At 44.5% G+C, this 27496-nt stretch overlaps 1 protein-coding gene across 11 annotated transcripts in view; it reads left to right on the top strand.

The window, feature by feature from the left end:
* APLP2 (amyloid beta precursor like protein 2) overlaps positions 1-14589 on the top strand; it is a 47995-nt gene extending 33406 nt beyond the window's left edge. For 5 of the 11 annotated variants that reach the window (XM_084495907.1, XM_084495900.1, XM_084495901.1 and 2 more), the window contains 11 exons: positions 1564-1679; positions 1911-1985; positions 3166-3324; positions 3708-3836; positions 6310-6409; positions 6962-7132; positions 7730-7765; positions 10642-10724; positions 11555-11629; positions 12080-12235; positions 13028-14589. In XM_084495907.1, coding sequence (XP_084352033.1) covers positions 1564-1679; positions 1911-1985; positions 3166-3324; positions 3708-3836; positions 6310-6409; positions 6962-7132; positions 7730-7765; positions 10642-10724; positions 11555-11629; positions 12080-12235; positions 13028-13129 — 1202 coding nt within the window. In that variant the 3' untranslated portion in view covers positions 13130-14589. The remainder of the gene's footprint in view (positions 1-1563; positions 1680-1910; positions 1986-3165; positions 3325-3707; positions 3837-6309; positions 6410-6961; positions 7133-7729; positions 7766-10641; positions 10725-11554; positions 11630-12079; positions 12236-13027) is intronic. The other 6 variants (XM_084495909.1, XM_084495905.1, XM_084495902.1 and 3 more) reach the window with 3 other exon arrangements.
* The last annotated feature ends 12907 nt before the right edge of the window (positions 14590-27496 follow it).

Here is a 27496-nt window from a genome sequence, read left to right as displayed (position 1 = left end):
CATCAGTGAAGTAGTACAGAATTCAGATTCCCACTTTCAGCTCAGTTTGAAATATGAATCGTGACTCAATCCCTGCATTTTTGAGAGCTTGAGGTTTTTGGCACCAATTTCAACTGGCTTTTATGTCAGATGATAAAACTACCAAAAACATTTTAACCTCCTTATTAATCTTATTGTTGAACTCCAGCACTTCCACTTCAGCTACCATTAAAGCCTTTTGAAAGGCTTTTTGTGTTATCTGGGGCTTGGCAGTCTGACTATACAGCCATAATCCTGTTTACAAAATGGGCTTCATGCAAGTGCTTTAGATTGGGCTGATCTAACTGAAGTGATGAAATAAAAGATGCGGATGTCAGGAGCTTTTTGTACAAAAGTTTGTCCTGTTACAGAGGGATTTGGGGCTGGAAAGAGTTCTCTGTGTCAAAGCCTGGTTCAGAACTGCCATGAGTAGGCCCAGAGTACAGTGCTGGTCTGTCATTGTCCTTGCGCACAACAATAATGCCTATGTTGTATGTCGCCAGTATTTCATGCGGTAATTCTTTCCCCTTTTCCACTCCTCCTTCCCTAGTTAGGACAGAGGATTGTGGATTCCAGAGCTAAACTCTTAGCCTTCATTCATGCTAAAGCATAAAGATTTTTTTTTCTCTGAAGCATTCTGCCTTTCAGTGATGTCACAGATTTTATCTACCCAAATTAATAAAATGTTTGAAGGGTTGCCTTAATTTTCCCTTTCTGCCCTCTGTTAAAGGGCAGTAACAGAGTGCATCCTGTTTGCCACAGATCCTTTGAGAAAGAGCTCCGCGATGTGTAGTGTCTAAAATCGTAGCAGAGAACCTTGGTTCAGCTTTTCTCGAACTGCAGCGTGTGGAGCAAGCACAGACCTCCTGTTGTGGATTTCGCAGGCGCTTGTAACTGTCAGTTCTAAAATTTTATTTCTCCCCTTGTTGGATTTGAATGTCTTAAAGATACAAGCCGTCCAGATTATTGGACAAGTCAATTTGTCTCACTGAGCCTCCTCCTGTTGCTGTCTTGTCTAATATCATTGCCTGTTATTCTGTATGGTGCATCTGGTAGAGAAGGTAGGTTTGAAGTGTAAAATATTGGGTAGTGTTTTGTGCAGATTTATTGTCAAGCTCCCTAATCACATTAATGATGTCTGGAGCCAGCTTGTCAGTGAACAGCTAATGCACAAAATGTCATTTAAACTATCCAAAGCCAATGTGAAAGGGAAGAGGAAAAAAAATAAAAGTTCTTTATTCTGCAATCCGAGTCATTCTGCTGCTGGAGCTGAATAATGCTCGTCTCAGAACTAATGAGAAGACTGAACAGGTGCTGGTTGCCGCAGTGCATTACTGTGTTTGGGATGATGTAACTAACTGGTGTTGTGCAGTAAATTGGCAGCTTAGAGATACAAAAATGGACTCTTGGTAGGTGGTGGTTCAGTAAGCTCAGCCTGCCAGATTGTTAATGCTGCAGGCATGGAGATTCCTCTCCCTACCTGTCTCTTACAATCCAGGACCACAGATTTCTGAGCCCCCACTTACCCGTACCCTCTCTTTGCAGTGCCAACTGACGATGTGGATGTGTACTTTGAAACCCCCGCTGATGACAACGAACATGCTCGCTTCCAGAAGGCAAAGGAGCAGCTGGAGGTCAGACACCACAACCGCATGGACAGGGTGAGTATCCAGCTTTAGCCTTTTTTTTTTTTTTTTTTTTTTTACTGCCCTGCATAGTTGCTGTTCATGTTCTTATGGACAAATTGGTGGCAAAATGTCTTTTCTTTCCAGTCACCAGCTTCTGTGAGTTTCTTACAACATAACCACGCTGTGGCAGTTAGATTTTCACTTCTCCAAAAATTGGACATAAATTTGTGTTGTGGTGATATGTTCTGTCCTTTTCTTGTCCAGGTGAAGAAGGAATGGGAGGAAGCAGAACACCAAGCCGTAAATCTCCCCAAGGCAGAAAGACAGACTCTCATTCAGGTAGGAGTTGAAGGACCTAAAGAAAAAAGCTACTGGTTCTTGGCCTTCATCTTGTCAATAAACTAAATGAGAGATGCTCGTATTCTAAGCTAAAAGATGACTGAAATGGAAGAATATCTTTCCTCTTCTGTCAGCAGTTGCCTTTTAGAGGAGATTTGATTGAATTGCATGTTTTGTTCTTAAAGCTGGAGATGATCTGTTACTGTGCCAGGTCCTTTCCCAAGCCAAGTAGTAGGAAGCTATCTCATCTCCTGAGCCTAGCAACAGCAGAGCCAAACTGTAACCTTAGACCTTTGGCCTGCATTGCACTAACCAGTGGCCTCCCAGCCCAGTTCAGATTGGCCCTGACTCTCTGGACACACATTTCCTGTTTGGGCAGACTTAGTGAAAACCACTTAGACAGCAGATAAAGCTGGTTTGCTGCCAAAATGCCAATCTTCTGTCTTATGATTACAGTTCAGTTAGGCTATGAAGTTAATCAGGGATATGCTTTGTATGGGATTGTTAGAGGCCGTGACAAAGAGGTGAAGTTCCTCAAACCAGTATACAGCTAAGTGACTGACTCCAGTTCATAAGCTCACTTTGGATTTTATCCTGGAACACAGTTTTCTCTCTACATTATTTAGCATTAGCTACCTTTTGAAATCTGTACAAGTCAAAAAGAGTTTTCCATTGTCTGATGAAATACAGCAGCACTTAATGGACTCTTGTAGTTTGTTTGGAGGTGCTTGTTATGACCTTTCCAATAGCATATATAGAGATTTGATCTGAAGGCATGCTGATGAAAAGACCCATATGCGATACCTTTGAGTTCTGTGAATTCAGATTAATGTCTGTAGGGTGAAGGGATCTATCTTGTTCATGTTTTACAAAGTTGAGGGAAAGAGTTAATACTGTGGCATTCATTCAGCACAGTTTGGGTTTCCTACCTCAAAAATGGTCTTTATCTGCAAGGCCATATGCCTTCTTCAGATCTTTGAAATGGATTGTGAAGGAAGTTTGGAAGGTAAATTGTCATTATTTAATTTGCAAATGTGAAATCTGCATCAGCATCTGTCAGTTCCCCTCTCTAAACGTCTCAGATGTGCAATGTGACAGACTCCATTTATTTTAAGGAGGTCCATGAGTGAGAGATACTGACGCATACAGTGTTTCATTCAGACTCTGTTCCCTGTTCCAGCACTTCCAGGCAATGGTTAAATCTCTGGAGAAAGAGGCAGCAAGTGAGAAGCAGCAGCTTGTGGAGACTCACCTGGCTCGTGTGGAAGCCATGCTGAATGATCGACGTCGGATTGCTCTGGAGAACTACCTGGCTGCCCTGCAGGCTGACCCACCACGGGTGAGTTCCTTTGCATGGATATTTTACAGTGGGGTAGTGCTGGGAATGGCTTGGTGAGAAAACTGACTGTGGCCTGCTGGGGAAGAAGCTGGGAATAGGTTCCCAGTAGAGCTTTTTCCCATCATGGCTGTTCCTGCTGAACAAGCGGTGGGTCTCCTAATTGACTCACTCTACTTTCTGTCTGTTTAAAATCCCTCCACTTTGTTTAGTGCTCACAGGGCACAGTGTTCTGAGTCAAACAGGCTTAGGGTAAAGGGAAATTACGTAAGAGGTTAGCACAAATCTGTCCAGTAGCAAAGCAGGCTTATGTCTCAAGTGCTGTATTTCAGTTGTGATTTTTATTTGAATCAAATGGATTTGAACTCCTTCCCTAAATCCCACAGCCCCACCGCATCCTGCAAGCTCTGAAGCGCTATGTTCGTGCTGAGAACAAGGACCGGCTGCACACCATCCGCCATTACCAGCACGTCCTGGCAGTTGACCCAGAAAAGGCTGCACAGATGAAATCTCAGGTATGAGAATGTTTCTATCAAGAGAGGCATTGTTATCCAGCAGTGGCTCTCAGAGACTCTAGAAGGCATGTGTCAAGTCCTTACACTAATTTGCTGGGTACTATAGCAACTTGACATACTTGTGTAGAGATCTCCCATTCTGTCTGCATATTGCCTGTCACCAGATACTCTGTACCATTTTCCTTGGTACATGACTCGGTGTTAAAAATCTGAGGATTGAGATACTGCCTTGGAACATCTGGTTTTAGCTGTGGATTATTGCTGCTCACAGTAGCAAGTCCAGGGATTAGAACTAGTTTGGTGTCACTTTTGTGTTTCCTTCTGTCGAGCATCCATGAAATTATTTGCTGGGGACTTGGTCATCTTTGAACACACTTTAATTTCTTTCAGGACCTTCTGTCTAAATGACCTTTTCAAGACCTTCTGTCTTTCATTTCTTTCAAGGCCTTCTGTCTAAATTTCATTAGCTCTGTTCTTCATAACTGTGTTTTGGGTATGTGGGAATTCCCTTGTGCCTCTGCAGAGTTCTTGCCTTGTTTCCATGCATAACCCTTGCCAAGCAGTTTATCATCATTCCTAGCTTTATTCAAAGGTCTGTTTTGATGAGTTTATTTTGTCTTGTTGCATTACATTTTACTCCTGAATACCCAATAAGTCACTTTCCTTTTTCTGGATAGCGTATGTGAATATGCTGCTTCAAATGGGTGTCAAACCTGGCCACTGTAATTGTAAGAATAGATGCAGATACAAAGCTTCTGGGTTATCTCCTGATACCTGTTTTTAAAACGCTGCTCTTAAAATGGTGAAAGATGTACTGAAATTTCCAGCTAAGATACAAATTAAGAATGGCGTGTTAACATGAAAAGATTGTTCAGAAGGGCATGTCCTTTCACAAGTTCAGAGAGAAGTAGAGAGAACTGACTGCTCGGTTGTTATAGCTTTAGATATGTAATCTGCATTTTACCAGCCCCAGTTTGTGGCTGGTCCACTGCTTTGAAATGTCTTTTAATTCTTTAGCGTATGAAAGATCTGCAAGAGCCAAAACGAATGGAGAGCTGCAAGGAGACAATGCAATTGAGCACACCCAGTGCTGCCAAATGGAAAGAAAAAATGCTTTATTACTACTCAGCTGTCTAAGCAATAGATAGAAATACTGTGGTTTAAGAGTAAGACTGGGACTAGAGTCTGTTCATGTCATCTCTGGTGAGGCGTACAGTAACATTGCATTTACTGTCCAGAAGTAAACTTCACACCTGGAGATGCCTGATCACATGGGTTTCATGCTGATTCCAGGTGCTAGGTGATAGTGGTGTACCTTTCACTTTTGTCTCTGTTTTTCTGCCACTGATTCTTGCTTTCTGATTGAGCTGCACACCCTCAGATATAATGGTGTAACTGCGATATTTACAAACTGATGTTTGGCTCATGATACAGAATATACAATAGCATTTTCACAGACAGTTTAGCATATCAGATGCAGTCCACCCTGACCCTTTGTTCTAATGCTGCCAAAGCCCAAGGGGGGGAGTGTGTGAACTGTATTCTTAAGCCAAAACCTAAACAGTCCTTAATTCATTCTGAAGGCTGCAGTGTCAACAAATCGACATGCGAGGGATGTGGGTGGTACAGTTCAATTTCCATTCGCTTTACTTTTCAGATGCACTTTAAGCTCCTCAATCGATTCTTTTGATTGACAAGCTGCCACATGTAAAATTAAATTGCTTTCATCCTTGCTCTTAAAGGTCAGGTACACGTCAGACTATAAAACAGGTCCATTCAACTCCTTAGCTTTCTCTAATATTTGACTGTTAATGTGTTTCTTGGTCTGCATGATCCCTGATTATGCAGCACCCTCTGCAGGTCAGGTTTGACTTCACCAATGAATTTAATATGCTAGGAAAAAGTGATTTGAGGTTGCATAAGGTTTGGATTTATGTCTCAAACGAAGGGAGAAAGCTGTTGCAAGTGGGGGCTGTAATGGGTGTCAGACATACGCAATGCCACTGTGCAGAACAAAGGCACCTTTGTTCTGAAAACAGAGGTGATAAATAATATTGTCTGGTCCCTTTGCAGGTTTGTTTTTTTTTTTTTAGTAAGCAGGAATGGTAATCCATTTTAATAAAGCACTTAATGTGTAGTCACTGTATGCAATGGATTATGAAAATACCAGGTTCAGTGCTTCTAACAGAGGGCTGGTTACAGCAAGAGTCAGCTGAATCCTCTTTCTCTTCCCCAGCCTTTCCCAAAATACTAAAAGAGCCATGTACAAATAGCCAGTTCCAGTGAAGTATGAAGTGTTGGAAGGCATCAGTCAGAGTATTGAACTAGATGGGCCAACAGAATGGTCTCATTCTGTTGTCTGTCATGGCAAACCCACCAGTAGTAGATTTGTTATTAAATAAGTGGAGTATCAGTACCAGTCAAGTGACTGGCAGCTTTTGCCCACTCCCAACACATTCTTGTACATTTGCAGGTGATGACACATCTCCATGTGATTGAGGAGCGGATGAATCAAAGCTTGTCTCTGCTCTACAAGGTGCCATATGTGGCTGAAGAAATCCAGGATGAGATTGGTAAGTGTCTCTGTGTGCCAGCCCCCGTGCCACAGTGTTAGACTAGGATCTCGTATTTCAAGTGAAGTAGATTGCAAAAAGATTGCTAGCACCCTTGAAGATACCCTTAGCAATAGGCACTTGGGTCTAGGTGTAGGTACTTCAGGGCAGATATTCCCTCGGTTTTACAATGCAGTGAGAATAGCTTGTGCTAAGAACTTCACTGTCAGCATAAGAAAAGTCAGCAACAGTTGGAATAGCAAAGCTCTCCTTCAAAAGCAGATGAAGAAAGATCCATAAAAAGACAATGCGTTCCTGTTTTATAGGATTTTAATCCCTTCTTGCCAAAACCTCTAGCCACATCAAACCTCTGGGCCCTTATTAACATGTTTTTCCAGCCAGCGCCTTTACTGAGGATTCCAGCTGAGACTTGAAAGCATAAAAGATAAGATATCCTGGCAACCCAGAACAGTATTGCAGCCCTGCATCAGCTAGGTTCAAACCATCTGTGCCCCTTCCTGTTCTTGCCAGGCTTCATGCAGTCCCTGTAAGATTTCCTCTGATTCTTTCTAGATGAGCTGCTTCAGGAGCAACGTGCAGACATGGATCAGTTCACATCCTCCATTTCTGAATCTCAGGTGGATGTCAGAGTGAGCTCTGAGGAAAGCGAAGAAATTCCCCTGGAGGGCAAACCTTTCCGTCCATTCCAGGTGAAAACCTTCCCAGCCTTGCCTGAAAATGAAGGTATGTAGAACTGGAAACTTGGGTTCACTTGTTTTTACAAAATGTAGGCACTTTTTCTTAACTGGTAGCTCAGGTCAGTGGCACAGGATGCTCCATCCCTTTGGGTCAGTTAAGAGCAAAGCAGTAGCCCCAGCAGTACTCCTCAGACTCCGTCCATTTGGCAGAGGCAGTGCTGCTTGTACTTTGCACTGAGCTGCTCTCTTGATTTCCTGATTCTGTTCGTTGCAAGGCTGCTTGGTATCTTCCATTTTGCAGGGAGTGTTAAATTTTTGCTTTGTGGCTTGATTCTGAAATCCATTGTCAATCCTTAACCAAAATGTTCTCATGTAAACCTTTGTGCCGTGACCTGCTGAAGCGCCACAGGATTTTTTTTTTCTTTCAATATGTATCTATATTTTTTTTATCAGCGGGTGTTGACATCTGGCGTGTGCGTGTGTATTTATTTTAAAAATGCTTGAACAGAGTCCTGAGCTTAAAGAAAGCTGTGGACTAAAAGCTTTCCCAGGGACTGAGTCAGAAATCATGCGCAAGCCTTTTTTCCTTTCTCTCTTAATCTCCTTTCTCTGCTATTTTTGTTTTTGTTTTCCCTCCTGCTAGATCCTCAGCCGGATTTGTACCATCCAATGAAAAAAGGTTGGTTCTAAGCTGCTCCCTCACAGTGCTTTCTATCACCCTCCTACCTTCTCTGTGTGCTTGGTAGCTTCATTTTAGTTCCATACTCACCTTTATTTTCATTTCCCTGCCCTCATTTAGATCAGTAACTTTCTATTTTGTTTGTTTAGGCCTAGTGATAACGAAATAAGCTAGTTTGAATATCCAATTGGTTCTGTGTTTTCCTCTCTGATGGGCTAACAAGGTGCCTTAGAATGCATAATTAGTTTCTTTGTCCTCAAGAAAACGTGGGCTTAGTAGTCTGTCTGAAGCCATGCCATATTTTATATCTCTTTTATTTGTACTCGTGGTCAACAATTCTCAAAATAAACCTTGCATTGCTGGTGGTAAATAGTCCAGAGGCTATTCTGCACACTGTGGAATCTGTACTTGCCACCTAACAACAGCACTAAACTAGGAATGAGAGTGCCCCCCCAGACATGGGGTGTGTCTCCCAGATACTTGTCCTCATAGGTATTATGGAGTACAGCTGCTCTGGGACAGGTAAAGTAGGCAATTCCTTTGTGTTTGTCTTCTCAGCATCCCCTTTTCAGAAGTAGCATCTCTCCATACAAGCCAAGTCCTGTGTGATTATACGTTTCTCCTTTAGCTCATTATCGATTCTGCAGTAACAGAGTGCCTGGCTAAAAAGGGTCCGACTGGGCCTTAAAATGGACATAGAAATATTGGTGGTAAATGCTTTGTCAGAGATACAGCCTCAGGTAAAGATCAGGCCCAGCTGATCTGCTAACAGATTTGGTTCCCAGAGCAGAAATGGGAGGCTAATTGTCAGAATACTTTCGCGGAACAGTGGCACGTGAGGTGAGCATGGGGAGTAACCCAGTCATTTTCTTTCATCTGTCTTTGGTTCCAACTATGTCGTACAGAATTTCAAAGCAGAGTAAAGGGTTTTGCTAATAACCATTTAATATGAGCACAAATAACTTTGTAATGTGGTGAAGGCCAGGCAGCTGAACTGTTTTCATTACCAGTAGTAGTTCTTTACAAAGGTCACCTTCATCCCTCTTGTGGAGCAATTCACAGCGAAGTCAGTGCACTGACTGCTCTGGAAAGAATTGTGACAGCCTTTACTTTGATTCTTGGTTGATGACTGCTGTGTTGACTTAAAGATTATAAGCATAAACTGGTCCTCTCCCCATTTGGGTAAATAAAAGAGTTTCTGATGACTTGGGGACTAAGATTATATCCTGTGTTTCCTTCTTCGTCTTTTCATTGAATTTCACAAAGGGCTGCTAGGGAGTTCTGTTTTGAGTGTGTGTGTGGAGTTTGTTTTTTCTTTTTTTCTTTTTTTTTTTTTCCCTAGGAAGTATATAATCTAAACTGTGCCTTAGAGCTACATAGAACTAGGTCTGTTATTTGGTACAGCGCACTGTGACAAATAGCAAAGCTCAGTGCAGCAACTGAACTCCCAGCCCTGGAGACTGTTACGTTGGCTCCTGAGAATTGAATAAAGCAGCCATAGGCCAAAAGCCGGCACAGTAGTTCTTTTAAAAACTATTTCTGGTCTGTCCAGAAAATCCAAATCATTGACTTTCATAACAACATGACCTGCCTCAACAGCCGTGGGAAGTCAGATGGGCAGTCTTGGCTGTGCTTGGAATCTGATTACTGTCTCCAAAGAACTATAGAGGAAAAAGGGATGCAGTAAAACCCTAGATGCTTCTTTTGGGAGGAGTTGGAGTGAAACATTAGTTTCCTTGGCATTTTTGCGCAGTAAGAAGCTTGTCACAGTAAAAACTTGCCATGGAGCCAAATATCCTTTCCTTTGCATCTCATTAAAGAACATGTGCCAATTTCAGCATGGGTTGACATAATGTCTTAGGCAACCTGCAAGCTCAGCAGTTTGTGGAGAGGTGTATGCAGTCAGTGTTAAGTGCTGTAGTGGTATTTCCCCTGCCTCATGCTCCTCATTGGAAGGACCCCGTTGTGCGGGGCTGACATTTCACTGTCCTCCTGCTTTTGCTTTAGGGAGGCATAGATGCTGTGAAGGACATTACATTGTCCATACTGATAATGGAAAACTTGCAGTCTCCTAACTTGTTATGTTAGGTCAGAGTGTCTTGCATCAGATTGTTATTGATCTGATCTTTCTATAAATGCCTGAGATCAAAACAGTTTATGCAGAGCAGCTGCCTTCTGTTAATTGATATTCTTCTCTTCAACCTGTAGTAGTTTTAGCCTAGAAGTGGGTGAGTGATGTTCTGGTACAAAGGCTAGTGAAGTACTTTGCTCCTCCTTTGCCTTGGGATTTATTGTTTCTGGACTTGTGCCAGCTATGGGACAGAAACTCATTACAGAGCTGTGCTGGTTGACCTTGAAATTCTCATTCCCGAGGCGCTTGCTGATGTACTTGATTTCAGAAGAATGGGTGATGCTGACCATGCGGTTGAAAGTCTTCCCTGTGTGCTGGTTGTCAGCAGAGGGGAGATGTGCCTTTCCGTTGTGGGGTCATGCTGAGGTGGTGGTGACCCTGGCTGACACTTGCAGAAAGGAATTGCACGCTCACAATTTGTGTTACATGTTGCCTTGGACATTCTAACAGCAGTACTTAACCGTATGGTATTTCTGGATTTACACTTCAGCCTGTTTTGGTGAGTCCTGTCTGCTTCTCTCATTGCCACCTCATTGCCCTTCATTAACAGAACCTCCCCAATCACTTGTCACTGTAGCATAGCTTATGAGCTCCCCTTCTGACACAACAGCATGAAGACAGCTTAATAATCAGCGGTCCATGCAGTTAAACGCACTAGCCATGGCAGCTCTACAAAGAGTAGGTAATCCTTCCTAAATGTCACTAAGGGCTGACTAATGGTCCTTGCCTTGCTCTTTTGGTGCAGGTTCTGGCATGACAGAGTTGGATGGGCTGATTGGCGCTGAAGAAAAAGTGATTAACAGCAAGAACAAAGTGGATGAAAATGTGGTGAGCCCTCCACCTTTATTTTGTAAAGCAAAGCCTGCCGTGGACACTAATTAATAGCAGTGGCTTATTTCCATGTCTCCTTCCTGCTAGCAGAATGTCAGTGTGTTCATTATCCATATGGTGTGGGGGAGTCAGTTTTCTGACTATTGTAGGCTCTTAATACTGATTAGCATCAGAAGGGTGGGAGGGTGAGGGAAGGAGAGAGATCTGGATCTTTGGCAGTCTGAGCTGGAGAAATGTCTGATTTAGTAATTGCTTTCCCAAGCAGAGACCCTTTGATACACCTTTATTTTAGCTAGGTAGCTTTCTGTCTGAGTACACTGAATGCTGCTGCATTCCACCTGCCTTCCCACATATTTTTCCTAGCAAGGTACATCTCACCTTCTTGTAAAGGTACATGACCCAGTAGGCAATTAGCTTTATATGCAGTGTAAAAAATTCACTAGGTCATAGTGGCAGCTGTCTTGCCCCAGTTACCTGGCTTAAAAATATATATATAAAAGTGACTTCTCAGAGTCTACTTTCAGAATCATTCTATAGCCATAAGTTAGATGTTACATGACAGAAATGCTGTGTCCAAGGCAGGACCTGGGTTTTTAATTCGGGTCTTTAGTTTGAGGTAGTCTAGGCTTCCAAATGGTTGCAGTCAGTAGCTCAGTTGGCTCTAAAAGTTGGAGAAGATCCCACACTTTGGAGAGCAGGGGAAAAATGGTAGGTGGTTCTGAGCTCTTGCTTGTATTCATTAAAGGTCTCTTGTCTGGTTTCATACTCCTTCTCCCACCTGTTTCTTACAGCTCCTTTCATAAAACGCTTTTTGTGACTGTTTTCAGGTAATTGATGAAACTCTTGATGTGAAGGAAATGATTTTCAATGCAGAGCGTGTTGGTGGGCTGGTGGACGAGCCGGTATGTATATGGCTACTGCACCTGGTGATTGGTGACTTCCTGAAACTGGATTTTGGTTCTTGCATGTTGCTGAATTCCAGGGATTCAATGTGTTGACGCTGCTATGGCAAGTCATGCAGAGCATAATGCAGAATGGCATTTCTGCATGAAGATCACAGTAAAAACATTAGATGCTAACTTGACTCTTTTGTTGCAAAAGCGCTTTGTGGGGTATGAAAGCAGTGTGAGTCAGTGCTTGTCCAGAAATGCCTAAATGGGGAAACGACTTTGTGTTCGTTATCCTTTTGACAGAAAGGGATGAAATATTTACACTGCCAAGTATAATTGGTCGTGCCTCGATACCACAGATGGATGAAGACCTTATTGGTGGCCTCCTTTCAGGTCTGCATTTAGCAGGGCAACTCCCACATCACTCCTCCTCTACCTGCTCCATTGTTTTCTTCCTTCCAGGATAATGACAACTCGCTTCGTGATGACTTCAGTTTCAGCAGCAGTGCCCTTATTGGGCTTTTGGTGATTGCTGTTGCCATAGCTACTGTTATAGTCATCAGCTTGGTGATGCTGAGGAAGAGGCAGTATGGGACCATCAGCCATGGAATTGTGGAGGTGAGAAACCACTCCTGCTCCATCACAGAGTATGAAAATAGTCAGCATTGAATCACATGGTGTGTGTAGGGGGCGAAGATGGCAGTAGCTGCCAAGACATCAACTGCTCTGCTCCTAGCTAGATGGGACTTAACTCTGTTGAGGCTGACATCTTCATCGCTTATTTATTAGCATGCAGGTACCACTTGTCAGTGTGCCATGCTGGGACCTGTCACTTCACAGTTGTATTTGCTTATCACAAGGAATTCAATTAGGCTTCCCTGTCTGGCTCGGGATAGGATTTAACAGTAAATGAGCTTTTCAGGCGATATCTGTAGCAGGGGAGTCAGTCAGTCAATCTATAGTAATTTGTCCTCCCAACTAATACAGCAACTATTAAGAGCGTGATAAGCTGAACACTGAGAAGCAGTTTTTTCTTAATCCTTCAACTCCCAATATGCACACTGCTAATGGCAACTTAATGGAGTCTGAAGCAAGGTGTTCTTCCCCTTTGATCAAGTGATGAGGGAAATTATAATGACCTCTCTAATGAGAGAAATGGGTCCCAAATTTGTAATGTTAACTAACATATTACAGATCTGGGGAGAACATCTCCAAAGGAGCAAATGCAGGCAGTAGGAATTAACACCTGACCAAGGGATTCTGTTAAGCACATTATTTTTGTGATTTAACTTTTTTTCTGTTTACCACTCGGCATGGTATTTATTTAGCATTTGTCAATTAGCTCTACTTAATATGAAGTAAGGCCTGCAAGTACCTCCTCTGAGCAGTAACCATCTGGTCTTTCTAAAGGTTGACCCAATGCTTACCCCAGAAGAGCGGCATCTGAGCAAGATGCAAAACCATGGCTACGAGAATCCCACTTACAAATACCTGGAGCAGATGCAGATATAAAAGAGATGAAGATACAACAGCCCTGACCAGAAAAGGAACAGGGCGGAGGGCCAAAGTGGTCCAGCGTTTTGGATCAACTACTGACCAACAGTTGCTTCAAGAGGACTTCATCTTACATTCAGAACTCCTGGATCATTAAGACTATAATTACTACTGTAGAGTTGCAATTTCCATTCTTTTAAATGGGTGAAGAAATGATAATATAACAATATGATATATAAATCTCCTTAAATGGGAAAAATGGATCTATTGCAGATATTTGACTGAGATGTAGTTTTCTTTTTTTTAAATAATCTGAAAAATACCAGTTCCGTTGTACTGTTGTCTGATACAAGCTCTATATATATAAAATGGGAAATGTTGATTTTTATTTCTGATAGACCACCTGTATATTGAAGGTCATTTGTACCAGCCCACCTTGTAAAAAGGAGACAGTTGTGGCTCTTCAGTCATTCTGGCTTTTATATATAAAGCAGTATTCTTTTTTCTTTTCCTTTTTTTTTTTTTTTTTTTTAAGTGAATTTCACTGGGAGTTGCAAAGAGATTAATTTAGGGATAGGAACTATGACAGCATAAGCAAGGAAGCAATTTGGAATGGTAACTGACAAAATTCCTTATAATGAGAAAAAAAAAAGAAAAAAAAAAAAGAAAAACCCATCCTCATACGCCAGTGGTGTGCACCCTGCTGCTTAGCAGGTAGGGCTCTAGGAATCAAGACTCCCTGGAGGCAAGGAGTTAAAAGGCTTCTAGCATCTCTGTTTATAGTTATTCTAGTGGAATGTTAGAACATGGTTTGTGCATACTGGGGTCTGCACATTCCCCTTTCAGATTCAGTTCTGCTCTAGAGTTGGAAGTTCCTGGTATTGAATTTAAATCCTCCGTTCTTGAACCAGTTTCCTTCAGTACTCACCTGGCATTAACAGCCCCCTCTTGCTACTACTTTCTAATTTTCCCCAGCTCTCCTGCCTCACCAACATGGTAAGTAGTTAAAGAGACGCAATGGTTTCAGCCTTTGCATCTCTTCCAGTGATGTTGGGCCAGAGGCACGGCTTTAGGTCTTAGCCCAGAAATGACAAATCACTGCAATAATCAGCACCTTGGGAGCTGATGAACGTGGAGTTCACTTCAACTGGGGAGAGAAGAGGGATAAGTTGAGAAAGGGATACTGCCTGCTTTAAGGGAAATTGGATGCATAGGCCCTGAGAAGAACAAAAAGGGTATCGTTCCACTCACCATCATGTCTTTGTAATGCTTGTATAGTTGGTGTTAATGCTCACGGCTTTTTTAAATCTGGAGGTTCTGGTAACCTGTGGTGTATTTTTTCTATTTTTCCTGTGACTTTACTTTCTTTTCCCTTCCATGTCTCTTCCCACTATGCACAGATTTACCTGCAAACTCCTTAGTGTGGTCTGTGGGGAATGTACAAAGTTTAAACACATCAATAAACACTTTAACTTCCAGATGGTTTCTTTTCTTTATTCATAGACTTCTTTAGTTTCCCTCTCCTCCCACCGTGCCCTTGCCAAACCTGTGGGGACCTTTCCCCACCTCTTTTCCCACCTCTCCTTCACCTCCCATCTTTGCAGGATGTGCTGATACTGAGATTGTCTATTCTGCCCTGCCCAAAGTTGTATGTGGCACTTCCAGATCCTGATGAGCTTTGTGGAGGGAAGGAGGCATGATACTAAACCAGTGCCCAGGACTCCTGAATAGTGTTATATCCTCACGCTGCAGCTGTTAGACACCCGAGCACAGGTCAGTTAGAGCTGTGGCTGCTGTTTGTAATCTGGCTCTTTGCGGGAGACGTGAAGTGGTGATAAAATGCCAGAATCGCTCCCTGGATGAAGGCGGCCACTGGCACAGCTTCTCAGGGGAGCAGAGCCAAAGCTACTTGCGAGAACAAGCTGTTGCTGCTCCTCAGCCATCCCCCTGCCCTTCCTAGCTGGCTGTAGGAACAGCTCCAAGCTGGAAGTAGGGGTGCTGCAGGAGATCTTTGAATTCATGGGTTAAGAGGGCATTCAAGGAGCCAGCTCTCAAATGGTGACACAACTTCATTGAACTCTTCCTGTTGTTGATGGCCAGATCTGAAATACTTTGAAGATGTAGGAGCCAATGGCAATACTTTGCTAACCGTAATTAGTACTTACTGTATCACTTTTAATATCTGTTTTAGGAAGGGAACTTGAGTCTTTGGCTCAACTTTTTATTCCAGAACACCTAAAACTAACAGCCTGTAAAGCTCACAGCTGTCCCTGCCTCTGTCTGTCATTTCTCTTCTATTTTCCTTCTTTGAAGTGTGACCTCGAGCACAAATTTCTCCTCTCTTGCATCTCACTGAAATGTCCGAAGAGTCATTGCCATTTGAGCACTGTTTTTGGAAGCCAAGAGACGGATTTGATCTTCCTTTGCATTGACCTGAGCAGTTCCCAATAGGTCTGAATGAAGAGGGGAAGAGGAGGTAGGAAGAAATGTGAAGGTTTAACAGCTTTGAATAGGAAACGATTGTGTCCTGTTTCTCCTTAAACGTGGGCTCCTCGGTTTCACTGGAACCTCCGTGTTCTGGCTAAATTATTCAGACTGCAGGAAAGAACAGATGCTGTCCTAGAAAATGCCGTCTGTTGGCTTGTCACAACTACTTGGGAAAGAGTTTTGATTTTTAACTGTAAATTTCATTTAAATGATGCTGGAGCAAATCTCAAATCCAAAGCTGTTTCTCAGGCTGCACCCGCAGGTGGGATGACCCGAAAAAGAAACAAATTATAGAGGCTGTGGATTGAATTCTAGAATTGAATTTGGGCATTATATTTTTCCTTCAATAAATTCTATTAGACCTACAAAATAAATACATCAGGCCTGAATCAAAGTCTATTAGTTCCATGCTTTGGTGCACACTGCTGAGTGCTCAGGATCGATTCTTTATGATGGATTTTGACTGCAGCTCCTGAAAAGTAAAATGTTTAAAAATGCTTGCTAGATCAGTGCTAAAGAAGAAGTGCTAAAACATCTCCCAGCTGATACTGGTATCAGCTATGCAAATGAAGGGCAGATACTGGCCTTCATTTGGGAAGTGTCAAAACTTTCATCACGGTAAGACACTTAAAATTACATGCTCCAGAGCACAGTGGAACAGTTTATTGATAAAAGACAGCCTTGCAGAGTGTTTCAGAAAGTTGCGTGGCAGATGAAAGCTGTGATTTGAAAACCTTTTAAGAGGAGCTATGTGGTCCTCCCTTTCCGAGTGCGTTGGCAGAATGAAGGATTAAGGTGGAACTGAATCCTCTCCAATTTATTCTGCTTCTCCCTAATGCAAAGGGCAGACCTGGGCGCACTGATGGGTGGTGAATGGAGTAAGCAGGTGTAGGTAGCTGTGTGAAATGGGTAGCAGATTCCCTCGGGTGCCCACAGCCTTTCAAACCCCAGACCTTCATGGGGTACGGAGATGATTCCTGGTGTGGAAGCATGCTCGCTGCCCCCCTGCTGATGTGTTTCTGGGAGAGTTGAGCAATGCAGTTTGCCTTGCTTGCTGGCAACGACGTGGTTAAGTAAAAAGGGTTTTTGCTGTACAGGGTTATGTCTTTGGAAACTGGGAACACAGAGCAGAGGAAGAAGCGCTGGATCAGTTTGTCTCCTTATTGTAAATCTGTTCATTAATAATTGCTTTTCTGAGGGTGTGCAGTGGGGTAATGTACACAGGAACCACTCTGTGCACGATGGTAGGTGGATGTAATGTGGGCAGATTGATTTCACCAGCCTCACTTGTTTTTAATGTGGAAAGCAATACTTACTGAGATGCACACAGAGCATGTTTTCCATTCTTAGCCCCGGTCAGCCGAAGAGATTGAAGGTGTTTTTGACGGGAGAGGCCCAAGCACATGGTGATGTGGTGCCTTCCCCTGTGCTGCTCCATCAAAAAGAAACATTAACCTGGAGCACATAAAGCCTCCGCTTTCCCCCTTTACAGCTGTGATGGCCTAGCACTGAGCATTGCTGTTCCTGGGAGCAAGCTGTAGATCTCAAGATTAACGCAGTGCTTAAAGTTGGTGTCAGCAGGCAGGGAACTCTTTGTGTCTGGGCTTCTCCAGAGCAGTCGTAACTCATTATTTGGCATCAGTACTCTACTGAGATGGCAGAGGCTTTTATACGTGCACAGCAAGGGTCAGACATTGAAAGCAGATGAGCTGGGAGAAAGCCCATTTTTATAGGACATAATAACACGTAGCTGGCAAGTCGAGTAATAAAGAGTAAGACAGAGAAATTGAGGGCAAGTGGAGCTTAATGCTGAAGTTAGGTATTTTGGAAAGTGTGAAAATAGTTAAGCTTTTGAGAAACGGTTGGCTGCTGGAGGTGAGCATTGATCTCAGAGCTGTATGCAGGATGGCAACTAGGCAGAGCGGTAATCCTGACCCCACAGCCCCCTGCCCTGCTCTATCCACGTCGTGCTGGCTCGGCAGCGATTTCTCAGCCGCCACAAAAAGCCGCCTGTGCTCTCGAGCCTCAAGCCCCCGTGGGACCACGTGCAAATCACCTGGCTGCGAGCCTTGGCAACAGCACGGGATGGAAGCCCAGGGGAGCTGTAAGGCAGCAGGCTTGAAAGCCGTTTCTCCAGCGCATGAAGTTAGGACTTCCTTAACCCGTGCAGTGCCTGGGATGTCTCCTCTCGAGCTCAGCTGGTGATCCCCGCTGTGGAGCAGGCACCAAGCAGCAGCACTGCTGCAGATGTGGTGGGGAGGCTCTGCTGAGTGCAGCAAACAGCGGAGACGAGGCGTTACTGTATGTACCTGTGATTCGATCCTGCAGGAAGGAGCAGGTTAAAAATAACAAGAGTTCTGCTGTATTTACCAGTGACCCGTGGGGGGCCTGTGCTTTGCTGCAGGAGTACTTAACCTCTGGCCTGTGGGCTATCTGTGCAGTCTGCCAGGACAATTTAATTCTGATTGTTTTGTTTCGAGCAGCTCTTCTTTCCTGAGAGCAAGCTGGGAGCAGGCGGGGGACCGAATGAGGCTCTCATTAAATAGCATCAACCAGCCTCTGGATGGCATCTGGGAGGTTCTCCGAGAGGCTGCCTTGCCTATTGCCAGCAGCACACTGAGCAAACCCAGTGCTCAGTTGTGTTGGACTGAGGGTGACGGGAAAGGCTGGGGCCTAAGGTGAGCAGTCCCATCTCTGAAAAGGTTGCCATGATGCACGGCAGTGGGAGTGGGTAAAGACTCTGCAGTAGCAGAGTTAAGAGCTGAGGAGATAACTGAACACGGTCCAGGAAGCTTAATATCCTCTTCCAAAATTGCTAGCTGTACCAGGAACAGCTTGGGGATGTTCCTGTTTTCCAGACTCTTGTGCTTCCCTGTCCTCCCTCCCTCGGCTTTGTGGGACTGTGAATGTTGTGGAAAAGTACATGACTTAGCCTATTTGTTTGCCATGCCTTTGCCTTTCCCAGATGGTCCTTTTGTTCTTGATCTGAGACCAGAAGGGGCAGGGGCAGCCAGTTTTACCTGTGAATTTTCTCTGTAGCATCCTCCAAGTCCCCGTTGTCTCCACGGCAACAGAAACTGGTCCAAATCCTCCCTCCTGTGCCTGGGCTCCTGGCCACCCTGCAGGCAGCCCAGCCCCGGGATCTCACCGTGCCCTGCTTTTCTCACCATACCCTGATTTTCTCACCGTGCCCTGCTTTCATCTGGGAGCAAGGATTCCCCAGGAAGGTGCCCTCAGCCCCTCGGCCTCCTCACCTGCCCCCTGTGAGCATCAGGGAGCACTTGTGTCCTCCAGCTGGGGACAGCACGGACATGCAAAAGCCTCGCAGGCCTCTTCCAAGCCCCTGCCTGCACAACTGTGGCTTTTTCCTGCCTGCCTGCACAGCAATAAGTGGAGGCTTTGCTCTGGTTTAAGACCACTGCTAACGTGGGCTGTGCCTTGCTGCTCCTTCCAGGAGGCCGTGCTCCAGGGGAGCAGGAGGATGTGATTTCTGCCTGTACCGCCAAGGCTGCCCCTGGTGCACAGCCTCCTTGCTTCCAAGACTGCAGCACACCGTGGGCTTTGCCAGGAGCTCCGGGTTTTCTTCCATCCGAGGAAGAAGAGGACACATTTCCTGCAAGAAATTAAGTTAATCACAAAACAAAAAGATATTTTACTTCACCTGTCAGCCGTGGTGATTGCAGGGATCTACACATAGCTGTAAAGCTGAGAGGTGTCTTTGGTGCTGTGGCCTTGAGACCCTTGGCACTTGGCACAAATTGCTGAGCCCAAGATCGTGCCATCTAGCGACGCTGCCTGCTGGGATGGTGTCCATGCAAGCCAGCCTGTGCTTGGCAGTGCCTGCTTCAGTGCTGCCACGTGATAGCAAGCCCTGCCTTTAGCAGGGCCTCTTCACCTGCTCTCCCCTTTGGGCTGAGGAATTTTTGGGAAGGTGATGTCAGGAAGGAGCCTGGGTGCCCTTCGGTAGCCATTTGCTTGTGGGCTGGCTGGCAACACAGTCCCCTTGTACTGGCAGAAACAAGTATGAGCTTAAATTGTTTTGAAATTCCCTCCTTTGTATACATGTACTATGGTGCTAACGTTAAAGAGGTTGAGGGGTGCCTGCTTGTTCTCATACTGGCCTGCGTGGACAATGTAGATCAGATTGGTGTTAGGGTTGCATCCGAGCCACTATCCAGCCCCCTCCTGTGGAGGAGGATTTCCTGAAGGGGTTTGGCTAGTCGGGGAAGCCCAAAACCCAGCTGAATGACCTGTGAGATGGAGCCATGGGGGATTTTTTAAATTTATTTCTTTTTCTTTTTTATTTTTTTTTAAGCTTTGGAGCAAGGGCCTGCAGTAAGTAAGAGTAAGGGGTGTAAAGGTTTTCTGAGCAGATGGAGGCAGGGATCAGGGCCTACAGGCTGAGGTGGGCCCGTGGTGGGCCGGCTTCTTCTGTGGAGCTGTGCCCAGTGCCCCCAGGCCTCGTCTGTGAACAGCGAGCAGTCCTGCAAGCAGCAGCAGAGCCGATCTGGTTAAAAAGAGGCATTATTATTCAGGCTTTTTTTGTTGCTGGGTGGCTCAGACAGCGGCTGTGTTGGGTGGATTTGGGCCTGTGGTTTACGCAGCGCAGCCTGGCACAAGAACAGAGCAAAGCCGAATCTCCCCGGGCTGGCGCTGTGTCAGCCAGCACAAGGTGAGCGACAATCGGTTCCTCCAGCACGGTGCCTTGGCAGGGAATAATCCTGCAGCTGGTGCAGGCTCATGGAGAAATGTAGGTTGGAGGGGACGTCTGGAGGGCATCTCGCAGACTGTTGTGGAAAGGGATGGCTCCAGAGTCAGACTGGGAGCTCAGGGCACTGAGTATAATGCTGCTTGTTCTTGCAGCTGCTCCCTACCCTGTCTGTGGGTTTGGGGGCACAAAAAATTAGCTGCATTATTATGTTGGGTCAGTAGAGTCTGAAGGAGAATTCCCTTGCCATATTAAGCGAAACCTTTTTCTTCCTCTGGGCAGATGCACTTATTAGTGTGCATCCTAGGGATGTCATCCTTGTGATGCTAGACCTGATTTCAGTGTCATTTGGGGAAGCTGAGTTTAGTGAAGGGTCCCGGCTGTCAATTCTTGCTACCTGTTCTCTCTAATCTGGTTTACAGGCCTCAAGACTTGGTCTTGCCCTGGGAAGAAGTGATTATGGATGTGAGCTTTCAGCAGGTGCTGAGGTCCAGAGGAAGCAGGTGTTCCTCATGCAGCTTCTTTGGGGAACAGCTCATTGCAACACAAGTATTTCCATGCTGGAAAGCTGTGGGCAAGGCAAGGGTCCAGCTGTTTTCTGCCAGGATGTATTTATGATGGGGGAAAATTGGTGGGTTTTTGCTTCTGGGCTGAATTTTGCAGCTAATACTTGCTGCTCCCATGGAATTGAGCATCAGCTCCAGCCCGTGGTGCTTCTCCAGAGTGGTACGGCAGCTGCAGGGTCATGCAGCCTAGCTGCAGCAATGCCATTTATTTAACGTGATAATCCCTTGTGAAAAGATGGTGTCCCCCTCCCCATAATTCTGGGAGGTTTTTCTTACGTGTCTGCTTGTTTTAAGGGTGAGGATCAAGAACATCAGGGCCCTGCAAAGGTGTTCCTGCTGTGGTTGGTGAGGCATTCTTCGTTTTCCAAGGTGATGTGCCAAGAACTATTGGCCAGAGAAGAAACTGAAAGGTCCTTATATTTTACTTACAAGCCTGTTTGCTTAAGTTTCTTTGTAAAAATAGATAACACTTGAATTTCTTGTGAACCAAAAGTATTAGTGGCATTAAGTCTTCCTCAGAAATCAGTTTTCTGTCCAGCACAGCAGTAGTGCTGTTCTGGACACAATCAAGTATCATTAGGTATCATGACATATCATTAATCATTAGCTCTTGGTTTAGATGTTTTGGACAGTGCACTTTTTCTTTAGAAATTGGCTCACTTTGAAGAGATTTTAGTATCCTTTTACAGCTCTATATAGCTAATACAGCAAGGGGGAAAGGACTAAGCCTGTCCAGCAAAGCTCTACATCTGTCTTTTCTTTTAAATGTTTATTCTTTAGTGCTGAAGCTTCAATTTCTGCTCACACAGAAGATATTTCACTTTTTTACTATGTATGCATAATGATGTTTTTGTGTGTAAAAAAGCTATTATACAGATGGTGGGTGTTCTTTGTTCTTTTTTTGTTGTTGTTGTTTTCTTTTTTTTTTTTTTTCTTTCCCCCATGTATATCTGAATAAAAATGCTTAACTTTATAATTTTATTTTGCGGGGAAGCTTTTTTTTTTTTTTCTTTAAAAGAAAAATCTTTAGGAGAAGGGGGCTCTGATTTTTATTTTATTTTATTTTATTTTTTTAAGGCTCCAGCCTGATGTTTTTTATTGCTCATCTCATTAGTTTTTTGGTTTTGTTTTGGCTATGGCAAGGAGTTCTGCAGGGTTCCTGATGCCAATACAAGAAGGGTTCAACCAAAATGTTTTTATTTTAAGTAATAAATCTATTTTGATGGATAGGCTTGTGTTTTACTTGAGTAGAGTTAAAGTAGAGGACATGAGCTGGACTGAGTTATTTATGCCATTCTTGTGAGTTATCATTTATTCTGAAGCTTTTACAAGCATCTTGTAGGTAACAGGTACATCGTAGAACCAAGAGAAGTCAGGCAGCACACAGGATAAAACCTAACACACAATAAAAGCTTGCCATCAAAACACAAATAGATATGGTTGTCTGCTCACTCTTCATCATCCCTGCGGAGCTAACAAGTTGGCTTTACAGCCATGTTTACACGTCCCTGTCTGTCTGTTAGACAGGACAGTCTCCATCATTGCATTTAAGCCTGGCCCAACAGCTCAAGTTATCAGATGACAACAGCATCACTACAGGTGATGGAAAGTGCAGCTCCAATCACCAGTTTCATGATTTAAAATATTAAGTTATAGCTAATTTTAGATACACGCATATATACCTCATTAAAAAAATCATTCTTCATCAGACCCTCTTGGAAGGACAAGGTAGACACATGATTAGGCTGACTCTTCTCAGCTTGCTCCTCCCAAAGACTTCTGTAACAAATAGATCAGATGCAATGTTAATTAACAGCTCAACTAAACCACAACAGGGGCATAGAAACAAGCAAACAAATCCTTATTTAAACAAACTTTTTTACTAACCACATGTAGGACAAGGAACAATTTTATCTAAGATAAGTATTTTGCATTTAAAGGCAGCCTAAACAAGTTTCATTGTAATGAAGGTTCTATTCTTAAATGCAGAGTTTACAAGGTGACACCTCTGGGGTCCAAATTGTAGTTAAAACCCAGGCAGCTCTTGAAAGCCATTTCCCTGAGCCATGTCACAGCTTCTCCAGGTAGGTCCTGCCTGACAAATTCAGGAACTAGGTTTTGTTTTGTCTTCATCTTGTAAATAGTCTCCCCCTGAAGATGGAAAGGAGCTGTACCATACCCAGCGTATGCCACTAGCCCCCAGGAAGAAAATGCAAGGAACAGACTTTTTTCGCCCTCCTATCTCAGTTATGGTCCTCACCAGGTGATGGAGCTGTTGAAGTGACACAGGGACCTTGTGTGGTGCACTGAGGGCAGCGGCACATCATAAGCTGTCAGACCAGCAAAAACAATGCATCACAAATACAGTGTTTATATATATATATATGTTATCAGATAGATTCACAAGTAAAACCATCACCCTCAGCCAAAAGAAATGATGGAATTCACCAGGGAAAGAAAGCTAGGTCAGGAATAAGAGGCAACTGCTGTTCTTTCTTCATGACCATTTGTGGTGAATAGCTAATAAAAGTGATCCCAATTCCCCAGATGGGGATGTGCTACTGGCTCGAGCTGTGTTACCAGTCAGTGCTGGCAGCTTTTTATTTGATCTAGCTGTTTCGCACTTATGTCCCCACCACAACATGGCACACACGCTGAAAACATTTGGAGAATGATAGTCCTGTAACAGCGTTAAGCATTTAAAGAAAGCTTTTGTGGCATTCAAACCCACCCTCTTACACCTTGGCGCATGCAATAAGCCACAGGTACCCAGAGCAAGAGCTGCAGCCATGAACCAGCCTGCTGCCTTGGGTGTGCTGGACATAAAGAAGACTAAAGATTTGCTAGATCAGAGCAGCTGGGCTGGGCTGGGCTGGGCTCCCCAGGAAGTGCCCATACCAACCCTGCTCAGCCTGCGTTGTTCCTTCAGGAGCACCCTTCCTTCCCTCCCCACAGGTGACCTAGAAAAGAAAGGGGAGAGAAAACAAAACCAGAACAAACAGCAGGTTATGATGTCAAGTTTCCCCTGCTGTTTGTTTTTTTCTTCCCAGAGAAATTCATTTTGTTCCCTTTGATTTGGCAGTTGGAAGAGGACAGGTGTATCTCAGTCTCCCAACTTGCTTGGGACAAAATCACCTGTCCTGCTTTTCCTTACCACACACAGGAGACAAAAAAACTATTTAAGCATGTTGAGGAAGAACATCTGAAGAAAGCAACTCCTGTTCTGCCTATGGCACTGCCTTGACTAATATTTCCTCTGCTTTCCAGTCCCTTCTGGTGCTTCAAGTCTGACCATCACAGTGGAAGACTGACTGCCTCAGAACTCCCTTTAAAAAAAAAAAAAAAAAAAAAAGTAATCTTCTGGCATTTTGCCAGTTCTATTCTGTCCATTATGGTTAAAATCCCTGTCCTGAGAGAGCACTTCTCATCAGCCGTGCTGCCTCTGAAGCTAACATGCCCAGCACCCTCCTTGCTCCTGGTACGTTGCACAGCGCAGCCTAAGCATCTATTTCACCTTCTCAGGTACTAGCATGGATTTGTCTATGAGCACTCAGGAAGGAGGCTTAGCTGGAAGCAGGACAGAACCATCTATGTTCACCACGTTTTTATGGATTTATATCCCAGGTGTTTCTCAGACAAGCACCCAGCACAGACAGCTAACCCAAGAGCAGTGTTACAAAACCCTACCTGCACGAACCACATCACATCCTGTAAAACAAAGAGCTACTACCAGGCTTTAGCTTAAAATCCAGACTGGAATTATTTTTTGAGTTTGATTTGAAATATCACTATATCCAGAGCGTTGGGCTCACCTGAAGTTGCCCACTTGCTTCTATGCCTTAGGAGGCAGCTGCTCTCACCTGAAGCAATATTCACATTACATCTTGCTTGTTTGCTGAGCGGCCATAAAGCTACTGTGCTGCTGTTTGATACTGAAGGACGCCCTATGAACACAGCAATTTATTTCCCCCCCCCCCCCCCCAAACTGCAGTTGTTCCTATCTATTTTCAAAGCAGCACTGGAAAAACCACTGGCCAAAAATTCATATACCTATCCACATGTCAGGCAAGACATGAGTGATCCCAGCAGCCCCAGACAGGTTAAATTCCACAGACGATACTTCAAGGGGAAAATTGAACATTATTTCAATAAAGCCACTCTAATGTAAGTGTCACTGAGACTCTCACACAGCATGATTTATGAGCATCGTCTTACACACACACATTCGGCAAAGCGTTCGCTGGTCTTGAGTCTCATGAATTTTAGTACAAAGACATTAACGATTAGTTTCTTGTCTCCATCATGTTGTGTAACTGCTGCTGAAGCCCAGAATTACGCAGCAGCAGAACAGCCAGAGCACCACAGCGAGACCAGCCTCACACCATCCACACGCAGCCCCAGCAGCTGCACTGCTGAACCCCCATTGCCAAGAACCCGGCCCACCGTAGTGCTAAGTTCTTCAGCCTGAACAAGGGAAATGCTGAAGCCCAGGTTTTAAGACCAAAGTAAAATGCAACAGCCCCATGAGAACTACAGGACCGCCCATTTAGCTGGGCAGGGTGCTCAGCCCTTGGTGGAAAGGGAGAGGCTGCATCCAGCACAGCAGGCCAGCCAGCAGATCTCCATGCACGTCCTCAAAACCAAACCTTCCAAAGCCCAAGCCTTCAGGCATCCCACCCTCAAATCAGAAGCTGCACCAACAGGGGCAGCCTCCAAAATAACAGCCTTCCAGAAGGTAAACTGTGTGAGTAGTGCTAGCAAGTGAAAAAAAGCCCAGAGGAAAAAAAAAAAAAAAAAAAAAAAAAAAAAAAAAGCATCTGCTCTTTTCAGGACTACAGAAGCAATAGCAATCACCAGCCATCATTCAGCTGGTTAGAGCCAGAGCCTCACCTTGCTCTGCCCTGTTACAGCCAGAACCCCACTGCTGGGTTCACCGATGTCAGCACCATGTGTGAGCAATCACATCAGCACCAAGCACCCCAAAATCTGTCTCAACAGTAAAGCCACCCTGGCCAAAGCTGGAGAGCTCGCCACTGCATGGCAGGGTGACAGCGCTTATCTGTATGCTTTGGTTTTCCCATGAAAACTTGGACCCTCTTCTTTCAGCCACATTCTCAGTATGTTCGTTAACAGTGAGAAGGATTTACACTTGCCTTGCATGGCTCCAATACAATTAATAAAGGAGGCCTCCCACATTCTGACTCTGCCTGTCCTAGGACAAATATCAGGCTTCCCCTACAGATACTTCACTAAGCCCCAAACCCAAATTACATCTTTTTAAAATACCACTTATTCCTTAAGCAGGGGAGCAGCTGAGATGCTTCCTGCACCTTATTCCTCTGAGCCACTGAGAGATGCATGCATCTGCCTTCAGGTTTTCAGTCTCCATCCACCTCTCTGGACCCTCTCCCATCTCATGTGGCTGCACACCTCAGCAGGCACCAATGAAAGCAGCCTTTTTGTGGTTGGGGCTGCCTCCCTGAGCCAACCTTTCTCTGCTGTGAGTGGCTGGTGTGTGTGAGACCCCAGCTGGGTTGCACCTAGCAGCAGTGAAAACAGCCAGATATTTTGGTGCTGCTTGCAGCAAGCCTTACCAATTGCTTTTCTGTGAATTATAATTCACGCCTTATGCTCTCAACGCATCCCCCCATTCAAGCCCCTAACAAAGGGGCTGTTTGCCTGGGCACACGTGCATGCTAAATGTAGTTTTGTCAGCCTACGGTTGCTCTGGTGGATTTCCAGCACATTGCATTTGCTCATGACAGAGGTGCCCACGCACACCCTGCACAAACATAGGTGGGCTGGCAGTAGCTGGGGGACCCCTTCTCCAGTAGTGCCACGTATAGGCAGTCGGCATAGCTAGGGCCCAGCCAATGCATTAATAGCTGCAATAAGCAGTTTAGCACTTGGTTTTTATCATATATTACCTGCCCATAAGTTTTAGAGGAGATTCAAGTTCTGCATCCTTAAAGAGTATGTGTAAGCATGTGCTGGTTTTTGTTCTTATTTAAATCAGTTGAGTTGAAAGGCAAGAAATACATTAAGACTTATTAAAATAAAATAAAATATGCTTGTTCTAGATGAGTAAAGTGACCTAGAAAAGTTATCCTCTGAACAGCAATTACACTAAGTTTGGAAACTTTTTAATTAAACTGAAACTGTAGATTTTAGTGGTGCATAAAGTGCTAATTTCAACTCTTCTTTAACCATGAACCTCCAGCAAGTCTCTCAGCAACAACAATAAAGTTTTGCATGAGGATGCCAGGTACTGAGAGCCAGCAAAGCTCTTCAAGTCCTCTAGCAGCCCCCCTCCATGGAGTCTCGAGGAGTTTCTCCTCCTTCCTGCCAGCTCGAGGGGGTATCTCAAATCACACCTTGCATTTACTGGCATCTCTTCTGAAGGCGTTCACAGCCAATTCCCCACGTTCACACAGGGAAAAATCCTGTCCTTGACACCTGACCTTAGCAGAGCATTTGTGGAAATGGAAAAACTTCCCTCCCCCTTTCCCTGGTTTTCTTGCAATCCTTAACCCAATGCTGTTTGGATGGTCTGGTTCTTCAGCACGCATGCACTGTGAGTAGCTGAATTAATTCCCTGCTGTAATTGTGCAACAGAGAATATTT

Source organism: Aythya ferina, assembly GCF_964211825.1.
Source record: "Aythya ferina genome assembly, chromosome: 22".
NCBI lineage: Eukaryota > Metazoa > Chordata > Aves > Anseriformes > Anatidae > Aythya > Aythya ferina.
This window is presented reverse-complemented; position numbering and strand designations above follow the sequence as displayed.